Here is an 18,710-nt window from a genome sequence, read left to right on the forward strand (position 1 = left end):
CCACCAATCTTAGAATTATGTATACCTCTGAGCAATGCTAAATGGGACCCTTGATTACAATAACGGTTGCTATTTTTCCATCCCTCACATGGCTATGCTAACAGTCCTGCTGTGATGTAACTTTGATTTCATGCCTTTGAAGGGTGGCTAATGCTACAAAGATTGCTTTGTATGAGACCCCAACTGGTTGGAAGTTTTTTGGGAATTTGATGGATGCAGGCAAACTATCCCTTTGTGGGGAGGAGAGCTTCGGGACGGGTAAGTACGCAGTCCTGCGCGACCATTTTCTTTCCTATAAACACTACCTGCACTGAAGGCTTAGACTGCTAAGGCCGCACTGAAATAGCAACGGTAGCTGATGTGTCCTAAATCAAGGTCCAATTTATTTATAACAACCCTGATGAAGTGTACACATTTGAAATGCAGTGAGCACATTTAGCCAAGGAGGGCTAATTTTACTTTCAGAGGATCACATCTACCGAGACAGGAAGTTTGGGGGCCTCCCGGCAGCCTGGTCATTGAGTCTTTGGGGATTAAACAGAGTGATAAACATATTTTTCTTCCCTCAGTGGTTAAGGAAACCTTTATAAATGTTTTTATTTCTGGGAAGAAATATGGTGGAGTGAGTCAGTTTTTCGTTTTTATTTAAGAGAAGGTTTCAGCACAGCATTAAATCTTACTCTTTAATAGGCCTAGGTTTTCTTTAGCAACAAGTTGTGATTTATGGAGGTTAAATGAAAGGAGACCATTAGGGTGAACTAAGTTGCTAGGTGATCAAGAAATTAAAAATATGTTCTAGACCATGCAGATGTATGTGTAAATGGTGATGCGATGAAAGAGTGGAATGTGGTATGGTTTTGGGGATGGTTTTGAGGTCCAACAACCTGAGACCTCATTTTCTGTGCTCTCCCTCCTCCTCTATGCCTGTCCAGTATTAACCTGAAGTCTTCCCTATGGCCTTCCTTACCGCCCTGCCCTACCTACATCAATCTCTTCTTTTTCAAACATCCATCCAGGTGTGTGGACCTTTCCCACACGTTAGTTCTCCAGCTAGGTTGCAAGGTACTTCAGTGGCCGTATTTCTTCTCCTCCTGTTTTCTCTACCCAATACTTCCCTCTCCCAAAAGTAAAAGGACCAATCTTCTTGGTCCTTCAGCACTCTATTGCATCTTTTAGCAAAGAAAAGATCAAAATCTAGCCTTCTATCAGTCTTGCCATTGAGTCGCACTTCATGCTAGGTTAAACAGAATGGAATGCTGATTTAATTCCTTTTCCTACAAGTCCTGGGGTAGGGTAGGTAGAGTGAGCTGGAAAATGAGACACCTATTTGCAAAGTTCTAAGCAATTTAATAACCTTGAGGGAGTGACAATACGTCTTGGGAATGAATTGGCTTGATAGCATCGGAGGGTATTGAGAAAGATGGATGAGTTGTGGGGCTGAGCAGTGTCCACAAAGAAGGCTAAATGATTTCCCAACCTCCTAGGTCTTTGGTCAGAGAACACAAGGCCACTGCTTAGTCCTTTCCTACCTCCTAAAATGTGCATGGTGCTTACTCCACAGCATACTAAATGAATATGTGATGGACCTCTGAGGTGGTCTTCTCCCATGAAATCCCCCCAATGTCTTCCAGTGCAAGTTTGGTAGTAATCGTTTCTTCTGTATGGAGGAAACTTTCTTTGAAGGCAGACACCATGTCTAAAAACCCCATTTTCAAATGCTGAACCTAGTGAAAAGAAAAATGTCTAGAACAAGGTTTCCCAGGGTGTTTGGAAGGACATTCATTCCATAAGAGGGTTCTGAGTTCAGTGAGGATTGAGAAACTTGGAATACACCTCTGTCTTAGCTATTCACAATTATATTAGCATTTGAAGATTCCAAAACACTCTACTGTAAGGAATCCTGTTTGTACAGTTTTACCTAAACATAGTTAACTGCCTGTCTCTTATTTTTGTGGTATATCTAGTAATATCTTGCTCCACAGACCCATGTGGGAAGCACTGGTCAAGGTAGGTCAGAGTCCTGGAGACAACTAGGCGACCCTGATGATTGGCTGGGAACAGGCCTGAAGACAGGACAACACAAGCTGCTCCTCTCTCATCTGACAGGCCTTCAAATACTGGAAGGCATTCCTCAGGCCCTGTCTTCTCCAGGCCACCCAGTTAGGACCTCGTAAATAGGACCACATTATTTACGAGGTCCGACGATAAAGTTCACGAAGTCATCCTAGAAAAAGTGCTATACGCCTCATTGCTGAATATCACTATGGTCACCTTCAAATTACTCCCCTTGGGAAGCTATGCGCTGACGCCACTGCCTAGTCCACCCTTCAAAACAGTTTTGGAACTCTTTTTCTGGAATGGCCATCAGAGCTGTCGTCGTATTACCCTTGATGTGCTGAGTGTCATCAAAATGTCTTCCTTTCAATATTTCCTTTATTTTCAGGTAAAGAAAGAAGTCACTGGGGGCCAGATCAGCTGAGTAGGGAGGGTGTTCCAATACAGTTATTTGTTTACGGGCTAAAAACTCCCTCACAGACAGTGCTGTGTGAGCTGGTACATTGTCGTGATGCAAGAGCTGGTGCATTGTCATGATGCAAAAGCCATGAATTGTTGGCAAAAAGTTCAGGTCGTCTGACTTTTCCCTGCAGCCTTTTCAACACTTCCAAATAGTAAACTTGGTTAACTGTTTGTCCAGTTGGTACAAATTCATAATAAATAATCCTTCTGATATCAGAAAAGTTGAGCAACATCATTGCAACAAGTTCGTGAATTTAATTGTCAGACCTCGTATATACCCAGCACCAGTTTCTAGATGCTTCCGAATTCACCAGTGTTTCTCTTATAAAATCATGTCCAGAACTGTGCCCAAATCCTCCAGGGTTGACCTGACTAGTAAAGAGTAGAGTGGGATGATTATTTCTAGAGAATTCGACCCTGTACTTTTCATTTATGTTAGCATTTAGGACATTTCATAATACTGTTTGACCCATGTAATGTCATAGATAATTAAATCCCGTTAAGTTTTCATTTAGGAGCATTTGCCAAGAAAAGTCCCCCATGTTACATTTGTGGGATTGATTTTTTTTGTACCCAAGTATTAGACTTTAAATTATTCCTTGTTAAAGTTTGTTCTTGTTTTTTTCTTTATCAACCCATTCAACAAATACTACATAAGCACCAACCATGGTTCCATCTTCCCTTTGATATATTTTTTATTCAAGAGAAAAAACATGATGAGAGTAATTCACAAACTCTTTCTCTCTTTGAAAAAAAGAAAATTGTTCTGTAATATTTCTGAGATAAATATTTTAGAAATCAGGCTGCATAGCCACGGGTCTCCACTGCTGTGAATGGGTACAGCTGAACTTATTTAACTGAACTTTTGATCTCCTAATTTACAGAGGAGTTAATTTCTACCTACTACATCCTTAGATGGGGAATGTTTCTAGCAGTTCCTTTTCAGTTTCTCAGGGTTGACATCAGTGATTCTAAAAGCTTTGAAATATTTGAATTCTGTAACTTAATTGGAGACAGGGTCATTTATTTCTATGTTTTTCCAGGCTAGAGCAGAGGCAGTTTCTTAGGAAAACCTCCATAACTGTCCAGAGAGGGTCAGATCCCTTTATTATTGATTATTGTGGCACCACACACTTCTCCTTTGTTGCACATAGTGCAGCTATGATTTTACAGTTATTTATGATGACTTGATTAATGTCTGTTGGCTCCACTAGACTTAAAGTTCATGAGGACGAGAGTCACATCTGTCTTATTTGCTACCATGTCCCCAGAGTCTTTTGTAAAGCCCAGCACAGAATAGGTGCTCAGAAAACACTTGTTGAACGAATGAGAAAACACAATAATTCACTTTCCATTCAGACAAACAGAATCGTGGTGTTGGAAAGGAAAGGACTTTAAAAGTCACCCCATGTAATTTCCTGTGTGTTGCTCAAATCATAAGTGACCAGTCAGTGCTCTGCTGCTTAAACACCCACCTCAGTGGAGAATCCTCACCTGACCTCTTGCAGCAGTCTGCAACTCTCGTGGGACTCACCACTACTCACACTCCATAGTCCAGAGTTGGGGACCCAAAGTCTTTGTGAGAAGAGATGAGCTAAAAAGAAAAGTTGACCTGCAAAGAGGTGCAAAGGGAAGTCAGACTTCAGAAGAACTGGCTCATCGGATAAAACAAACCTCTAGCATTTAAAAGCCCAAGCCGTGATATTCGTAATGTTACCAACTATCCATTAGTGTGTTCGTGGTGGAGAAACAGCAGCTGTCTCACGTAATTATCGTAGCCTCAGAGGCTGGGACACCTCCTCTGACATTATTGTTACAAACGCCAGGGATAAAGGTGTTTTTATTAAGGACTCAGAAATGGGCACCGGAACTAGACAGTCTGAACCTTTTATTTTTGGTTGATCTCATGGTGCAGAGTTATTTTTTCCCCTAACTGTGGATCATGATATACATGTGTATACACAATGGCAGAGAGGGCAAAGTGGCAAGTTCTGTCCCATCTTGAGCTTGTCAGGAAATTGGGATGGTAATAGGAAATCACTGAATAGAATAGAATGTCACTACCTTTGAAACTGTTCCTCAGGAAAATGGGGTGCGTGGGAAAGAAGACTAGGAAACCAGGTAGAAGATCAACTTGGTATCTTGTGTGGAAATGTGCCAGTAAATGGTGATCTGGTCAGGTTCAGAGTTTAGCCATATTTTCTCCCTGTCCCATCTTGAAAAGATTCTAGTGATGATGTATCATGCAGGAGTGATAACTTGAGGAAATGCATCATTCATGCTTTGTGAGTGTCTTTTAATTTTAATATCTTATGAAAAGCCCTTCATGTTTGTACTTCTTTGTATCAGTTCATTCCTCAAATGTTTATTGAGCTTTGACTGTATCCCAGATGCTGGGCTAGGCTCTGGGAGCACAGTGCTGTCCTTGTGGAGGGCTCTGTGGAGTCCACGTTTGGGGAAGGAAGTCAGAGCCTGGCCAGGTAATTACAAGTGTGTAAAGGGATAGATGGTGAAGCACAGGGTGCCCTGGGGCTTTATAGTCAGGGCACCAACTTGGTTCTGTGGTGCACAGGATTGGATTTTCGGTCTAGTTCTCTATCCATTCTAATTGGCATGGCTCCTGGGTGCATTTTCCTGTAGGTAAAGCCCCCATAGGAAGGTTAGAACATCCCATCTCTGGAGATTTCCCAGACAGAATACCCCAGTAGAACTCGGCTGATCCCCTAGTTATAACTAACTCAGTTAAACTGTTACCTGCATGTGTGCCTCCCTCACCTGGATGTCTGTGCTCATCTGTGAGGACAGGGACATGTCTTATTCATCTTAGTATTTTTCATGTACTTGGAACATGGAGGCCAGTAATTTCATACCTGTTGAGTATAAAATGGAGTTTGGGTTAAGACACAGTTCCTCGTCACGTGCTTACTACCTTTCTCCAAGGGAAACAGTTCCAGGGGCAGTCAAGAGGCAGTTGTAGGATTAATTGCTAAATGGAAAGTCTGGGGATTGCTGAGGTAGAGCCCCCCTGAGGGCTGATGTGGTCTGGAAAAAGCTTCCTGAGGAGCTTACCCATCCTTTCAGGGTGAAGTCCTTTGTGCAGTGAAAGCTCAAGAGGACAGGACCATGGGCACAGCAGGTCTGCTGAACCTCCTAGCCAGTCGCCTGGGGTCTGACCATTCTTTGGACAAAACCTTATTGAGAGCTGACTGTATGCCAGGCCCCAGCCAGGGACACAACTCAGAGTCCGGGGTGAGGTAAGAAGAGACAGACTATGATAGAATACAAATAAGCATGGAGGGCATCCAGGATCCTAAAGTGAAGTTTAAAGTAATCGTAGGAGATAGCAGCCCGGCTAATGGGTATATACAGAGTGGAAATTTCCAGGCAGAGAGAACAGCATGTTTAGGAGCTGGGGGGTGGGGGGAAGAGAGAGAGAGACTGACTCTAGAGCGTTCAGAGATCTCTGTGCAGCTTTTTCAGCTGCTATGTCCCTCTTCTGCAGCCCTGCTGCCTGGCAGGGGCAGGAGCCCAGGCACTCCCGAGATGCCCAGACTGGTCAATGGAACCTAATCCCTAGACCGTTAGCTCTTGGCTCCCTCAGCAAGGATTGACATTTTTCTTGGCAGAGATCTAGCGTGTGCCCTGACTGGGCTGAGTTTATACTTATCACAAGGTGCTGATTAGGCTGAAGTAAAGTGACAGGTGTTTGAAGATGCTGAAAGGGCAGAATTCCCATGGGCTCAGTTAGTCCCTGAGCTGAACCAAGTATGAAGAGATCTATGCAAAACCTGCCACCACTTTGGTGTCAGCTAGGACTCGTGGTGCTTGCTGACAGTGTTTTTCTCTTTTCTCATAATTAAGTGAATGTGGCTTCTTTTACTTCTTTTAAAAATAAATAAAAATGATCCCAGTAATTCACATTCATAATAGGAAAATTAGGTAAGAAGAGAAAACTATTGTAATCCCATTGCCCACAGAAAAGAGCTTATTGGATTATATTCTTTTATTTTCTTCCCCAATATGTACAGTTAAGGAACATTATTTTTGAAAACTTAATAAGGTAGTGGAAAACATTAATTATCCCTAAATGATTTTTATTATTCCCTGTTGATAATGGTATCTTGCATTTATGTAGTATTTAACAGTTTATGAAATACTCTCTTCACAGTCAAGTCTTACAATTATGTGAGAAAAGTGGCTTTATCCCTATTTTACAGTCAAAGAAATTGAGGCTCAGAAAAGTTAAAGTGACTTGTCCAAATTTAAACAGCTGATAGATAACACAATCTCAGCTACAGGTTTTCTGACTCTGCTGCAATTGCAAAAACAAGAGCTTTAGCAACACAAACACACACCATTGCCTTTTTTTCACGAGTAATTTGTCATGATTCATCAGAACCCTAAAGAAAATGAAATCTACCCAGCCTTCTTGAGTATTAGTCAGAGTTGGAGTTTTGATACATCCAAGGTAATTAGTGAGATTAATCAGAATTTCCAGAGAGACTAGGGACTGTCCAAATGGAATAGAGTATTTGTTTATGTTATTCAAGACAGATATTTTGTTTATATTATTAGGTGTGTGATTTAGTTATCTCCCAGTAACTTGATCAGAGTTGGATAATATTTTTAGATTTTATTTTCATTTCCACATGAAAGAAAACCAAATTCTTTATTTAGAGCAGGAAAAGCATGAAGAGACATTGCACCCTATGCTTTCAGTCTAGCGTAAAAAAAAGAAAAGAAGAAGGAAGGAAGAAAAAACCCCAGTAGAGCACAGACAAATAATTCCAAGCTGTATACTTCTGTGATGAATTCTCAGTATATTGGGGAAGCTTCCAGGATCTTGCTTCTCAGGATGAACTATTGCCAAAACATATCATTTGCAAAAGCTGTAAGAGTCAGAGAGCTAACTTTTTGTTCCTTGAAATACCAGCAAAGGCAAATAAAAGTCCATAGATAATAAAATTAGGTAAACATTTCCAAAATATGTTGTATAAAGCGCTTAAAGTTATACTTAGTTTTGCCAGCATCCAGGTTGTGAAAACTGTTATTTCTAAAAGTGGTAACTTATTGAAGATAGAAAATCTTTTGAAAGAAAAAGTTGTGAGTTTTTGTGAACCAAAAGAAGAAAGAGAAAAGTAGATTAATAAATTGATTAATTTATACACTTCTTCACAATTAGGTATTTACCATATTCCATGTGATATTTTAATCAGCAGACTTAGTTACAAGGATAAGTAAGAGATGCTTCAAAGAAATACGTGGTTGGTAGGGTGAAGGCTCATAAATAGATGATTGAGGCTCAAGGAGGATGGTGCTGCACCAGATGTTTTGAGAAGTTTGCTGTAGGAGAAGAGAGAGAAAGCTCATAATTTCCAAGGGAAGCTGGGAGCTAGTCTTAAAGAGGAGAGGCTATTTGAGCTGGGTCTAAAAGGATGAAGAGGAAGGAAACAAATCTACCTCATGCTACCATATAGCCAGCATTATGCTAGGATACTCTGACAATTCTAAGAAGAATAAGACCTAGTTGGGAGTCAAGAAGGGCAGACAGGCAGATAAAGAATTCAAGACATGGTAAGATGCAAAACACTATTAGAGAGAGATTGTACTGAGTCCTATTCAAAATCAGAAAGTAGTGCTCAACATTGCATTTTTTTGTTTTGTTTGTTTTTAGAATAAGAATATAATGCCAAAGAAATGAGAGTTCTCTTCCATATCAGGCTCTTGGTAAAATGTCTCCAGGCATATAAGCACAACCAAAGGAGTCAACTTGTTATTTCTGGTAAAGATTTTAGCAAAGACCTTAGCAGAAGACAGATGTGCCATAGCTTACCTAACCAAATCCCTTTTGGTTAAAGAAAGATGTCTTAGAATTGGAGTTGCTGGATCCACAAGTAGGTCAGTTTTTAAGGCTTTGATACTTTTTGCCAAATTGCTCTCTAGAGCACTATACCCCCCTCAACAGAGAAGCATGTTGCAATCCCATTTCCTTTATACTTCCACTGGTACTACGTGTTCTCATTTTTAAATCTGTGGACGTTTGTCAAGCAAGTAGCAATTTCTTATTGTGGTTTTAACTTTAATTTGTCTTCTTAAAAACAATGTCAGCTTTTAAGTATATTAATTGGGCACCTGTATTTATTCTTTAGTGAATTGCCTGTTTATATCCTTGGCCTGTCTTTCCATTCAGGATTTACTTTTTTTCTTATTAATATATAAGAATTGTTTCTACACTGAGTATATTAAACATTTATTTTACATTGCAAATGTGTTTTTTTTAAGTTTTCAAATGACCTTTAATTTTATCTATAGTAGTTTTGCTGTTAGAAATGCTCATTTTTAAGTAGACAAATACATCAAATGTTTTCCTTTATGAATTCTGAATTTACATGTAGTTGTCATCTCCAAGATTTAAAAAAATTATATATTTTTCTAGTACTTAAAAGTTTCCAATTTTTACATTTGCATATGTCACCATCTGAAATTCTTTTGGGTATGGTGTTTTACAGGGAAAGAACCCTGAATTTTTTCCTAACTATTTAACTAGTTATCCTAATACTATTTAAAAAGTAATCCATTTTTTTCCTACAGCCTTGAAGGTGGCACCTTTATCATATATTCAAGTCTCATATAGGTTTAGGTCTCTTTATACATGCTTCATTTTGTTCCATCAAACTGCTAGGTTATTTTCATTATTGAAAATTTATAATGGTCATATTCTCTGCTATTTGTTTATTTAAGGATCCCACCCCACACTCATAGTACTACTTTATAATTGATATATCAAATCGCACCAAATTATTCCATTGGCATCTTTATTGGCATTTGCCTTAAATTTCCAAATTACTTTTGGAAGCATCAATTTCTTTTTAGCCTTATGTTGCTTTATTCAATATGTGATTCCTTCCGTGTACTCAGGTTCCTCAGTTACATTTTATGACTTCTTTGGTTGAATGTACATGCTTACTGTTGAGTTGATTTCTCAAGTAGTTTGGAGAAATCGCCTTTCTCACAGCTGCTTGCTCTCCCCGCACCAGGTTCTGACCACATTCGTGAGAAAGATGGACTCTGGGCTGTCCTTGCGTGGCTCTCCATTCTAGCCACCCGCAAACAGAGTGTGGAGGACATTCTTAAAGATCACTGGCAAAAGTATGGCCGGAATTTCTTCACTAGGTAAGCCACAGCCTGGCTAGGGAAGAGGTCGGGTGGTGAAGTGGGCAGAGAGAATTCTCATGCATATAAATTCTTTCCTGTCTTAAGTGATAATAAAGCGAGTTCTTCTAGCCTTTACCAGTTGGGGATGTTTAAAATAATTTAGTCAGGATCAAGATGAAGTCATCTTTTATGTTAGCCATAAAAAACGAGGTTTACAAAATTTAGTTAATATATTCAAAAGAATAAATGTTTTGTAAGCCTTTTAAATGTACCTGTCAGGTAGACATGATAATAGTGTTTGATTTATATTCAGAAAAATGGATTCACATTTTATTTCTGCCCCTTAGTAAATTGGGAAGTCATTTAGCCTCTCTCTGTACTCAGTTTTCTCATTTGTAGATAGAAATGGGAATAACAGTCCAACCATTGAGTGAATTAAATGAAATATGAGTATGAAAGTGTTTTGTAAACTCTGGGGCACTAAAAGTATGGAAACTTTTTTCTGAAATTATGGAAATCATTATGCTTAGTTCAGATCAACTTTTCTGACTCATTAAAATAGGTCCCCAAAGGCTGTGTACTTGTCAGTACTTCATTCATCGAGTCAACAAATATTGACTATATACCTACTTTCTGCCAGGCACCGGAGATTCAGCAGTGAATAAAATACTTAAAATACTTAGTAATTCTTCTCTACCATGCATACTTCTATTTTTTAAAAGCATTCACTTTTTTTTTTTTTTAAGCCAGTGGTGCTTCTCATTAATTTCAATTTGCCTTTTCCCCAATAAGTGTAAAAATCTAACAAACTTTCTCCTGAACCTCACTATTCTAATTGTGGAAGGGAGATATGAGGAAAAAGATACGAGATAAGTTGTTTTTCTGTAAAAAAAGGTATAGTTGTAATTTCTCTGGACCTCAGTTGCCTCTTCTACAAAATAGATAAGTTAGACTACAGAATTTAAAAAATATATCACAGATATAATAGTCCGTGATCTCTGGATTGTCAAGAAAGAATTCAACCTTAAGCCACTTGGCCTCCGTCATCAGAATTCTTTCATCAACTTTGCACAAGTTCATTGTTCTCTTCCTCCCTCAAGTTATTCTTTTGTGAAAAGTATAAGTAATAACTGCCACATGGTACTTACACAGTAGCGCTGGGAACCAAGGCAAGAATCTCTCTATTCTCTAAAAGCCAGAAAAACCTGGTAATTCAGAACAGCATTCATGAACTCTCTAGAGCCTGGAGTATCATGAAAGCAGGACCACGTATGTTTTTGTGCTCCATGGTATCACCAAATACTTAACTCATAGTTGACACTAAATTTGCTTTGGATAGATAAATGAATGAAGGAAGGAAACAGTAGCCAGAGTGGGATAATGTTCGGAAAGGCTGTTCAGAGAAAGGGTCACCCTTGATGAGTTAAAAGTCTCCATCTAAAAACTATTTAAAATTTTTTATTAATTTCAAAAAACTGCTAACCAAGTATTACAGTAAATATTGCAAATAAATTCCATAGAACCTACATTTATTGTTAAGACTCCATTGTACCGTCTGTTTATTTAACAAAGGTGCTGGGCACTTTTGCACATTGTTTCATGTCAACCTCAAAACAGTTATTATCCAGGCAACTGAGATTCTAAGAGATGAAGCAACTTGCCCATAGTTACACAGTTAGTCACCCATAGAGGCTGGATTCATACATAGCTCGTTCTGTCTGATTCCAAAGCCCAGATTCTTTCCATTATACCCCTCTGTGCCTAGGATTTATAGAACATTTCCCTCAAACACCCAAAGGTCGCAGATGTAAAACACAAACACCTGGTTGTAATTTCTTGCTGTTTATCATTTTAACTGGGGGAAAGAGCTGACTTCCAGATTAAGGGGACTGTTGTCCTTGATTCATAGAATCTTGGAGCCAGAATAAGTTGGCCTTAATTCCCTGGTATTTCTCATGTCTCAGAGGTGTCCTCTTGCACATATCAGATTTGTTTCACTATTGCAAATAAAGATAGACTCTTGAGCCTCTACAAAATAACTCTCTCAAGAGGGTGTGTGCCACTAGGTCAGGAAAAGCCACCTGTAAGAGTCTTTAACCTCGTAAGAAAGAAGTCAAGAATAATTCTTGGAGGAAAAATAGTAGTCCTAGGATTTCATTCGTGGTGCTCTTTTTTTCCCCTTGGTCCTTTTGCATCCACACCAGGTCTTCTCTGTCAGGGTGAACCCAAAGCTCTTTGGACCAGAATCCCCTTTCATTGAAAGGACTGAGGCGTTTCAGATGTAAAGAGTTAGGGTTTGGCTCCTTCATCTGGTCAGTGAAAACTTGGCCTTACTTTAGGAAGCTCCTGTGGAGACTGGAACTCTCCTTAGCCAAAATCTCCGCAGCCTCAGGCAGGTCTCAGACTGGGAGTAGTGCCAGCACTTATCCCAAGGAAGCTCTAGCAGTTTTGAAAGAGAAGTTGCCTGAGTCATGTCCTGCTTGATGCAGAGTTCTCTAGAGATAACATTGCTTTTAATTCTACCTCCTCAGGATGTGATGGTTAAATGTTAGATAGTATCTCTCAAAAGCCTTTGAAGCTTCTTAGAGCTTATTCTGTAGAAAAGCCAAAATGGGAGTTTTCTGCTTATTCAGAAGCTCCTAACGCTTCCATGAAATACTCCAAACCTTTCCTTTCATCCCTGGCCTGCTCCATCCCCAGGGACTAACGAGCTCATCTTTTTGCCAGCTTCTTCTGAAGTTAGATGGGTTGGGGGGAGGGCCAAACACATGATGAAGAAAGTGCTGATATACGTCTGAAGTCAGCCCCTGGGCCTCAACTTCACGACTTCTTCCAGGTATGATTATGAGGAGGTGGAGGCTGAAGGCGCAAACAAAATGATGAAAGACTTGGAGGCCCTGATATCTGATCTCTCCTTTGTGGGGAAACAGTTGTCAGTGGGTGAGAAAGTTTACACCGTGGAAAAGGTTGATAACTTCGAGTACAGTGACCCGGTGGATGGAAGCATTTCAAGAAATCAGGTAGGAACAGATTTATGTGTCTGTGGGAGAGACGCCTCAGAGCTTCCTCTCTGAAATCTCACAGGAAATCAGAAAAAAGGTCCCTTGGTCATTTCTTTTTTGCTGCACTGTTTTTCTAGGGGAGCTGTTCTCGACTGGTTTTCCACGGAGTCTCACATGCCTTACACATGCACTTGTGGGGAAAATGGTTTCTGACCTGGTTGTTTGCACTCCGCTGTGCCCTCATTCTGGGATTCTGGGATTCCTAGCCTAGAGGGATTTATACACCCTCCAGAATCATATGCAAGACGTCGTCTTGAGTGTATGTGCAGAAAGGAGCCCCAGAATCTAACAAAAGTGGAGAACTGCCTTAGGTATCAATCCCCCTCTTTACTCTCATGAGATTATAGCAGAAAGCCAGAGTGTCATTATTATAGACTGATATATTCTAATGTCTAAAAAAGAAGAAAAAAATAGATAAGCCATTCACAGAGACATTATCTGTTATCTGCAGCACGTGACTTGCAGCCACCCCAAACACAGATATTGCATAGCACATCACAGTTGAGAACCTGGCCCATGTCTGGATGGAGACAGAGCTGTTAGGGTTTCCCTCTTTAGGTGCCAGGGATCAAGGCTGCAGGCTGGGTCAGCCCTTCTCCAGGCTTCTCAGGGCCCAGGGTCCTCTCTCCTCTGGTTCTGTTGTTGTCATCACAGAATGGACTCATCTCTAATAACTTAGAAACAGGGATCATAAAGAGGAAGTTGCAGATTCTGTTACAGCTTGCTTTTTCCAGTTTGCTTTTTCCTGATAGATTTAGATTTTTGGCCTGGTCCTTCTCAAGGCATCTGACAGGCTTTGGAGGAAAGGGGGTGTGGGGTTTATTTAAAATTTCTCTCTGGAGAGCAGGTAGTGCATGAACGACTGTCGGTGCCTGGGTATTACCCTCCTCAAAATTCTAGCACAGTGGCTTTTCTTCCGTATGCCTTTTCACCATCCGTGAGAACTTTGGGTCCAGTATGGACGATTGTAAATTATGTGTGAGATAATCAGGAAAAGAGAAGCCCGGGGAAGAGGAGGGTGGGTGTAGAAAAGGGGAGGGTGGGGCCCAGGGTGGGGCCCAAGGGATGGCAGAGCAGAACTGAGCAGAAGTTTTCACAGTAAAGCCTTCAGAGAGAGAACAGATGTTTAGGAAAAGTAACCCCCTACCCTGCACTGCATCCAGACTCCGCTGGCAGGGAGGAGAGGAGCGGAGGTGTGAGAGGGTGTTGGCGTAAGCACAGGTGCTGCTGTCTGCGCTCTGTGAGGAAGAAGTCAGCCGCTCCACATCCTATCTGAAGAAAGTCTAAGCATTTAGATGGAAGACCAGGTAGGAAGGAAAGTCTTCTGAAGTAGACAAAGCATCTGCAATCTAGTGCAAAGAATTTAGAAGCTTCCATTTGAAGCCGTGGGAGAAGGAGACCATTCCTGGTATGTTTGTAGGAAGCAAGACGTGATGAATGGGAATTCACTGTATCTTCCCATGGTGACTAACGGGGGAAGGTTCTGTGTATTTCCTCAGCTGTCTCCATTGCTGAATGGCCAACACTGGATGGGGTTTGGTGACACACAGCAATGAGGAGTAGTGGAGTATCTTTCCTTCTGGTCGGCCTTTGGCTTTACACAAAGATCTTCTCTTTATAGAAGAACTGACAGACTCAAAGACTGAAGTGTCCGCAGATAACTGTCTTCCACAGTCTTCTTACCTCATGCCGCAGAATATCTACCCAGGAGCCCCTAGCCTTTTCCTCTGAAGCAAGATTATTGGGGATGAGAGATGTTACCAGGGAGGGAAAGGAGAGGGCAGCAGAGAGAGAGGGCGGGGCTTGGCATTGTAGCCACATGGACCCACTTTGTGTCTTCAGGCATTGGTAATAGCCAGTCTCTGCCATTTGGGGCACTCGTAGGGGTTCTCTGTCAGTGTTTTGCAAGGAGTTCTTTCTCTGATCTGCCTGAAACCTCTTCTGCCCTGATTTCAGCCCATTCTGTCCGTGTTTCCCTCCTGATCTGGGGATCGAATTTTTGCATCGGGCAGCTTATTTATTTATTTACTTTATTAAGCTTTGAACAGGAGTGGGTAGTCCATAAATTACAGGGAAGCAGGGAATGGAGGGTAGGCCTGTTGTCACCCGGCCTCCCTGGGATCAGGTCTCCTGCCCCCATTGCGCAGATGCAGTGAGAGATTGACCAAGGGCAGACGCACGGGGCTCAGCTGCTGCCATTTATCAAGAATCAAATCCCCTGATGGATCAAGTAGAGATGAAATTAGATCTCCAAATGGCCCCCTTATAATTTGCCAGCCTCTCTGATCTCCCTTCCTATGGGAGAAAAAACAAAAAAACAAATCTCTGCTTATCTTTCCCAGGGCTTGCGACTCATTTTTGCAGATGGTTCTCGCATCATCTTCCGACTGAGTGGCACCGGGAGTGCAGGCGCCACCATTCGGCTGTACATTGACAGCTATGAGAAGGACCTTGCCAAGATCCACCAGGACCCCCAGGTAAGGCCCAAGCCCTGGGCCCCAACTGCTTCTTAGAGAGGATGATAGTGGTTCCATTGAGCCTGTGTTATCACTGCCCACTTCTCAAATGATGGAACAAGAGTACTCCACTTCCTGCCTGTCTCCTTCAGTGTGTCATAACAGTAGTAATAGCGAACGGTATCTGAGCATTTCCTATTTGCCAAGCTCTGTTCTGAACCCATTATATAGATATATTCATTCCATTCTCCAATGAGATAGACTCTGTTATTATCCCTACTACAGATAAGGGAACCGAGGCACAGAAAGGTTAAGCAGGAGCTTCACGTGCCTGGTGAGTGGCCGATAAGTCAGGATAAATCATGTTTACATCAGCCCCTCAGCTTGCGTTCTGTTCTGTCACTGATCATTTGCCACTTTGCTTGGTCTGATTGCCTGCCCTGGCAGAACGCACACTGGTTCTAGGTTTGATGGAGAGGGAGAGACAGTTTCATGACCCAGCAAGAAACGTCTTTATGGAAGTCTGTGGACTTGCAGCCTGATGGTTTGGGTTCCTAGTCCCACCCGAAGATTCTCCGGAAGTGTGTCAGAATGAGGAGGGAGCACAGGAGCCAGGGGTGACAGAGAACTTGGAGCATAGACACGCAAAGAGAGGAGCCACGGGGAGGCAGTGACACACAGGGGAGAGTTTCCCCGTGTGCATTCCGTGTGCTGGCAGATGCTCCCCAATCAAAACGCAATAGCCGACAATGTTAAGGAAGCATTGTGGTCCATTAACCCTACTTGTCAATTCACAACACACACTGCACCTTAAGGACTCTCAGAAGCCTTGTTTAAAGACTTCTGTTTAAATAGCGTTCACCGAGCTTATTTTTCCACAAAGCCTTTTTTCTTCTAACACATAGTTAAAATCCTGTGAAACTCACTTAGAAACCCCTGGCACAGTGGTTTTGAGCATAGGTTTTGGAGTTAAAGAGATCTTGCTTTTTAATTCGGTTGCTTCCACTTAGCTGTCAGTCCCTGGGCAAGTTGTTTCAATGTGCTGAGACTTGGTCTACGTGTCTGTAAAATGGCAGAATACTGCCTACTTCACCAAGTTGTTATAGGGATTTAAGGAGACAATGGATGCAAAATTCTAAAAACTGAGCCTGACACATAGAATTTGCTTTTGAGGAAAAGTGGCTCTTATAGTTGTTTTTATTACAAAAATAGGGAGGTGAGAGGATACTTCACTTTAGCTTTTTTGCCAGGCTCCAGCTTCCGTCATTGCCAGACCCCGGTTGTGTTGCAGGCATCCTTAAAACTTAAACCAAAGGCAATGGTGTCTACATTGTAGACCCACAGAATAATAGAGAAAGAGGAAGGAATGGTGTTTCTTTTTCTTAATGCTTGGCATATGGTAAATGCAAAGAATGAACGAAACATAAGTTTTTTTCCGGACCATAGTCCTTAGGAGAAGGGAGAGCATTGAAGGGTGTTGGGTGCCCCCAGTGCCCAGGTGTGCACCATGCCAGCTGGAGAGACGCCATAGCCTCAGCACTTTGTTGGGACTGTTGGAGTCCCAAGGAGAAATGGCAAGTGGTATAGTCAGCACGTGGAGTGGGTCACCAGCTTTCATCCAGGAATCATGAGTTGGTGGAAGTTTCGATGAGGGAAAGCAACAGAGGGCAGTAGAAAATGTACTACTCTTGGCTCTGCCCTTACGTCACTTGGTCAAGTCAGCTCTTTGGATGTCTGTTTCCTCATCTGTGAAATGGGCTGTTCAACTGGATAAGTAGTTTTCATTTTTTAAAAAGTACTAAATATATTTAAGCAATAGTAGAATTCGTGTTTTTTTTTTTTAAGTGAGATTTAGACGGGAGGGTGGTGGCGTTGCCTGTTGAAAAGATCTCTCTGGGAACAGTGGGAAACAAATTGGAGGATGCAAAAGTAGATTTGAAAGTACCCTTGTTCCAGGTAAGAGAGAGGACATTGGTTTAGCAAGACGTATGGCACCAGGATGGAGAGAAACGGGAGCCATTGAGAGATACTTAGGAGATAAAAGAAACTTTGGCTGGTTGATAGATTGGACAAGAGGTAAAGTGTCAAGAATGACTCTTAGTTGTTCCTTTGCTTTCTGTGATAGACCTTGGTGTCGATTCACAGAAATAGAGAATGCTGGGACTAGGTTTTGGGGGAAAGGACGTGTGTTTATTTTTAGGCTGGTAGGATTTGAGGAGCCTTTGGGATATCTGAGTAGGCAGTCAGACATATGGGTCAGGAGCTCAAAGGCAGAGTTAGGGCTAGCGCTGTGGCTCTGTGTCTAGAGAAAGTGATGGAAAAGGTTCTTTTTGTGTCTCCCTCAGGTCATGTTGGGCCCACTGATTTCCATTGCTCTGAAGGTCTCCCAACTCCAGGAAAGGACGGGACGCACTGCACCCACCGTTATCACCTAAGATGACATCTTAGGCCAGATGCAGTACGTCTCTCCATCCCAGGACCCGCCAAGTCACCTGATTGAAGAGCATGGACACAAACAATGTGTATTCACCCAGGCTTTTTAGGATTCAGTTTTTCCACTAACCAGTTGTTGATGAATGGTACGTTTGCAAAACACTGCCAATTGAGATGCTCTTGGGAGCCTGTGGGAAAGGGGAAAAAAGACCCAGGGGCTTATGCAAATGTCAGTCCCTTTCATGTCCTTTCACACTGCTGCTCTGACGGTATTGTCTCCTTAGCACCAAGTTCTGTTTACACTGCAATGTAAGATAGAGGTTGAGCATCAGCTAATGAGGCCATTTTTCATCCTTAGGATGTGCCAATGAAATGACAGTGCAAGTTCCTTTCTCCTTGGTGAACCTTTTCCCCCATTTATTGTTTACATGTAATCCAGCAAAATGCCACTTCTGGTGCCTTTTCTCCAATCAGTTCTTTCCTTGGAGTGAGACGTACTTGTCTACAGATTTCAGCCTTGTTTTGCAGCACAGTCCCATTCACACAAATATTTTGGGATATTAAAGCAAAATAAGCTACTATTTCTTGATGTCTTTTTTTTCCTAACTATAAAATGCTTGTTTGATTTCAGAAAGAAAACAGATTTGTTTTTGAGGGGTAGGGGAAGGGTATTGTATTTTATTTGGATGTTCTCCCTAGGAAAACAATAAGTTCTCTGTGCTAGGTTTTAAAATCCTTACACTCAAGACTGTAATTTCAGATCTTAGCAGGGTCACCTGAGCCCTGGATCCTTCTGAAGTGGATAAGGTAAGCTTGACACGGTAAACTTGGAATGAGGAAAGGGAGATGATTTTCAGGAGATCATAAATGGCAAAGCACTGCGTGTGTCTTGTGGTGCTGAGATGTCCCGATGCCTGTTGGTGGGATGGAGGCAGAACTCAGAATCCCAGAGCAAGATGATGAGCACTTGCTTGGAGCTCTGCAGCCCACTGACATCGGATTCATCTCAGAACATGTAATCCATGAGTGTATCACAGTGGTTAAAAGCATAGGCTTGGGAGCCAATAGACCTGAGTTTGAATCCCAT

At 41.7% G+C, this 18,710-nt stretch overlaps 1 protein-coding gene across 2 annotated transcripts in view; it reads left to right on the forward strand.

The window, feature by feature from the left end:
- Window positions 1–18,204, forward strand: part of PGM1 (phosphoglucomutase 1) — a 54,353-nt gene extending 36,149 nt beyond the window's left edge. For both annotated transcript variants that reach the window (XM_033115185.1, XM_033115184.1), the window contains exons 7-11: window positions 143–258; window positions 9,555–9,690; window positions 12,509–12,692; window positions 15,077–15,211; window positions 17,536–18,204. In XM_033115185.1, the coding sequence (XP_032971076.1) occupies window positions 143–258; window positions 9,555–9,690; window positions 12,509–12,692; window positions 15,077–15,211; window positions 17,536–17,625 (661 nt within the window). In that variant the 3' untranslated portion in view covers window positions 17,626–18,204. The remainder of the gene's footprint in view (window positions 1–142; window positions 259–9,554; window positions 9,691–12,508; window positions 12,693–15,076; window positions 15,212–17,535) is intronic.
- The last annotated feature ends 506 nt before the right edge of the window (window positions 18,205–18,710 follow it).

Source organism: Rhinolophus ferrumequinum, chromosome 9 (assembly GCF_004115265.2).
Source record: "Rhinolophus ferrumequinum isolate MPI-CBG mRhiFer1 chromosome 9, mRhiFer1_v1.p, whole genome shotgun sequence".
NCBI lineage: Eukaryota > Metazoa > Chordata > Mammalia > Chiroptera > Rhinolophidae > Rhinolophus > Rhinolophus ferrumequinum.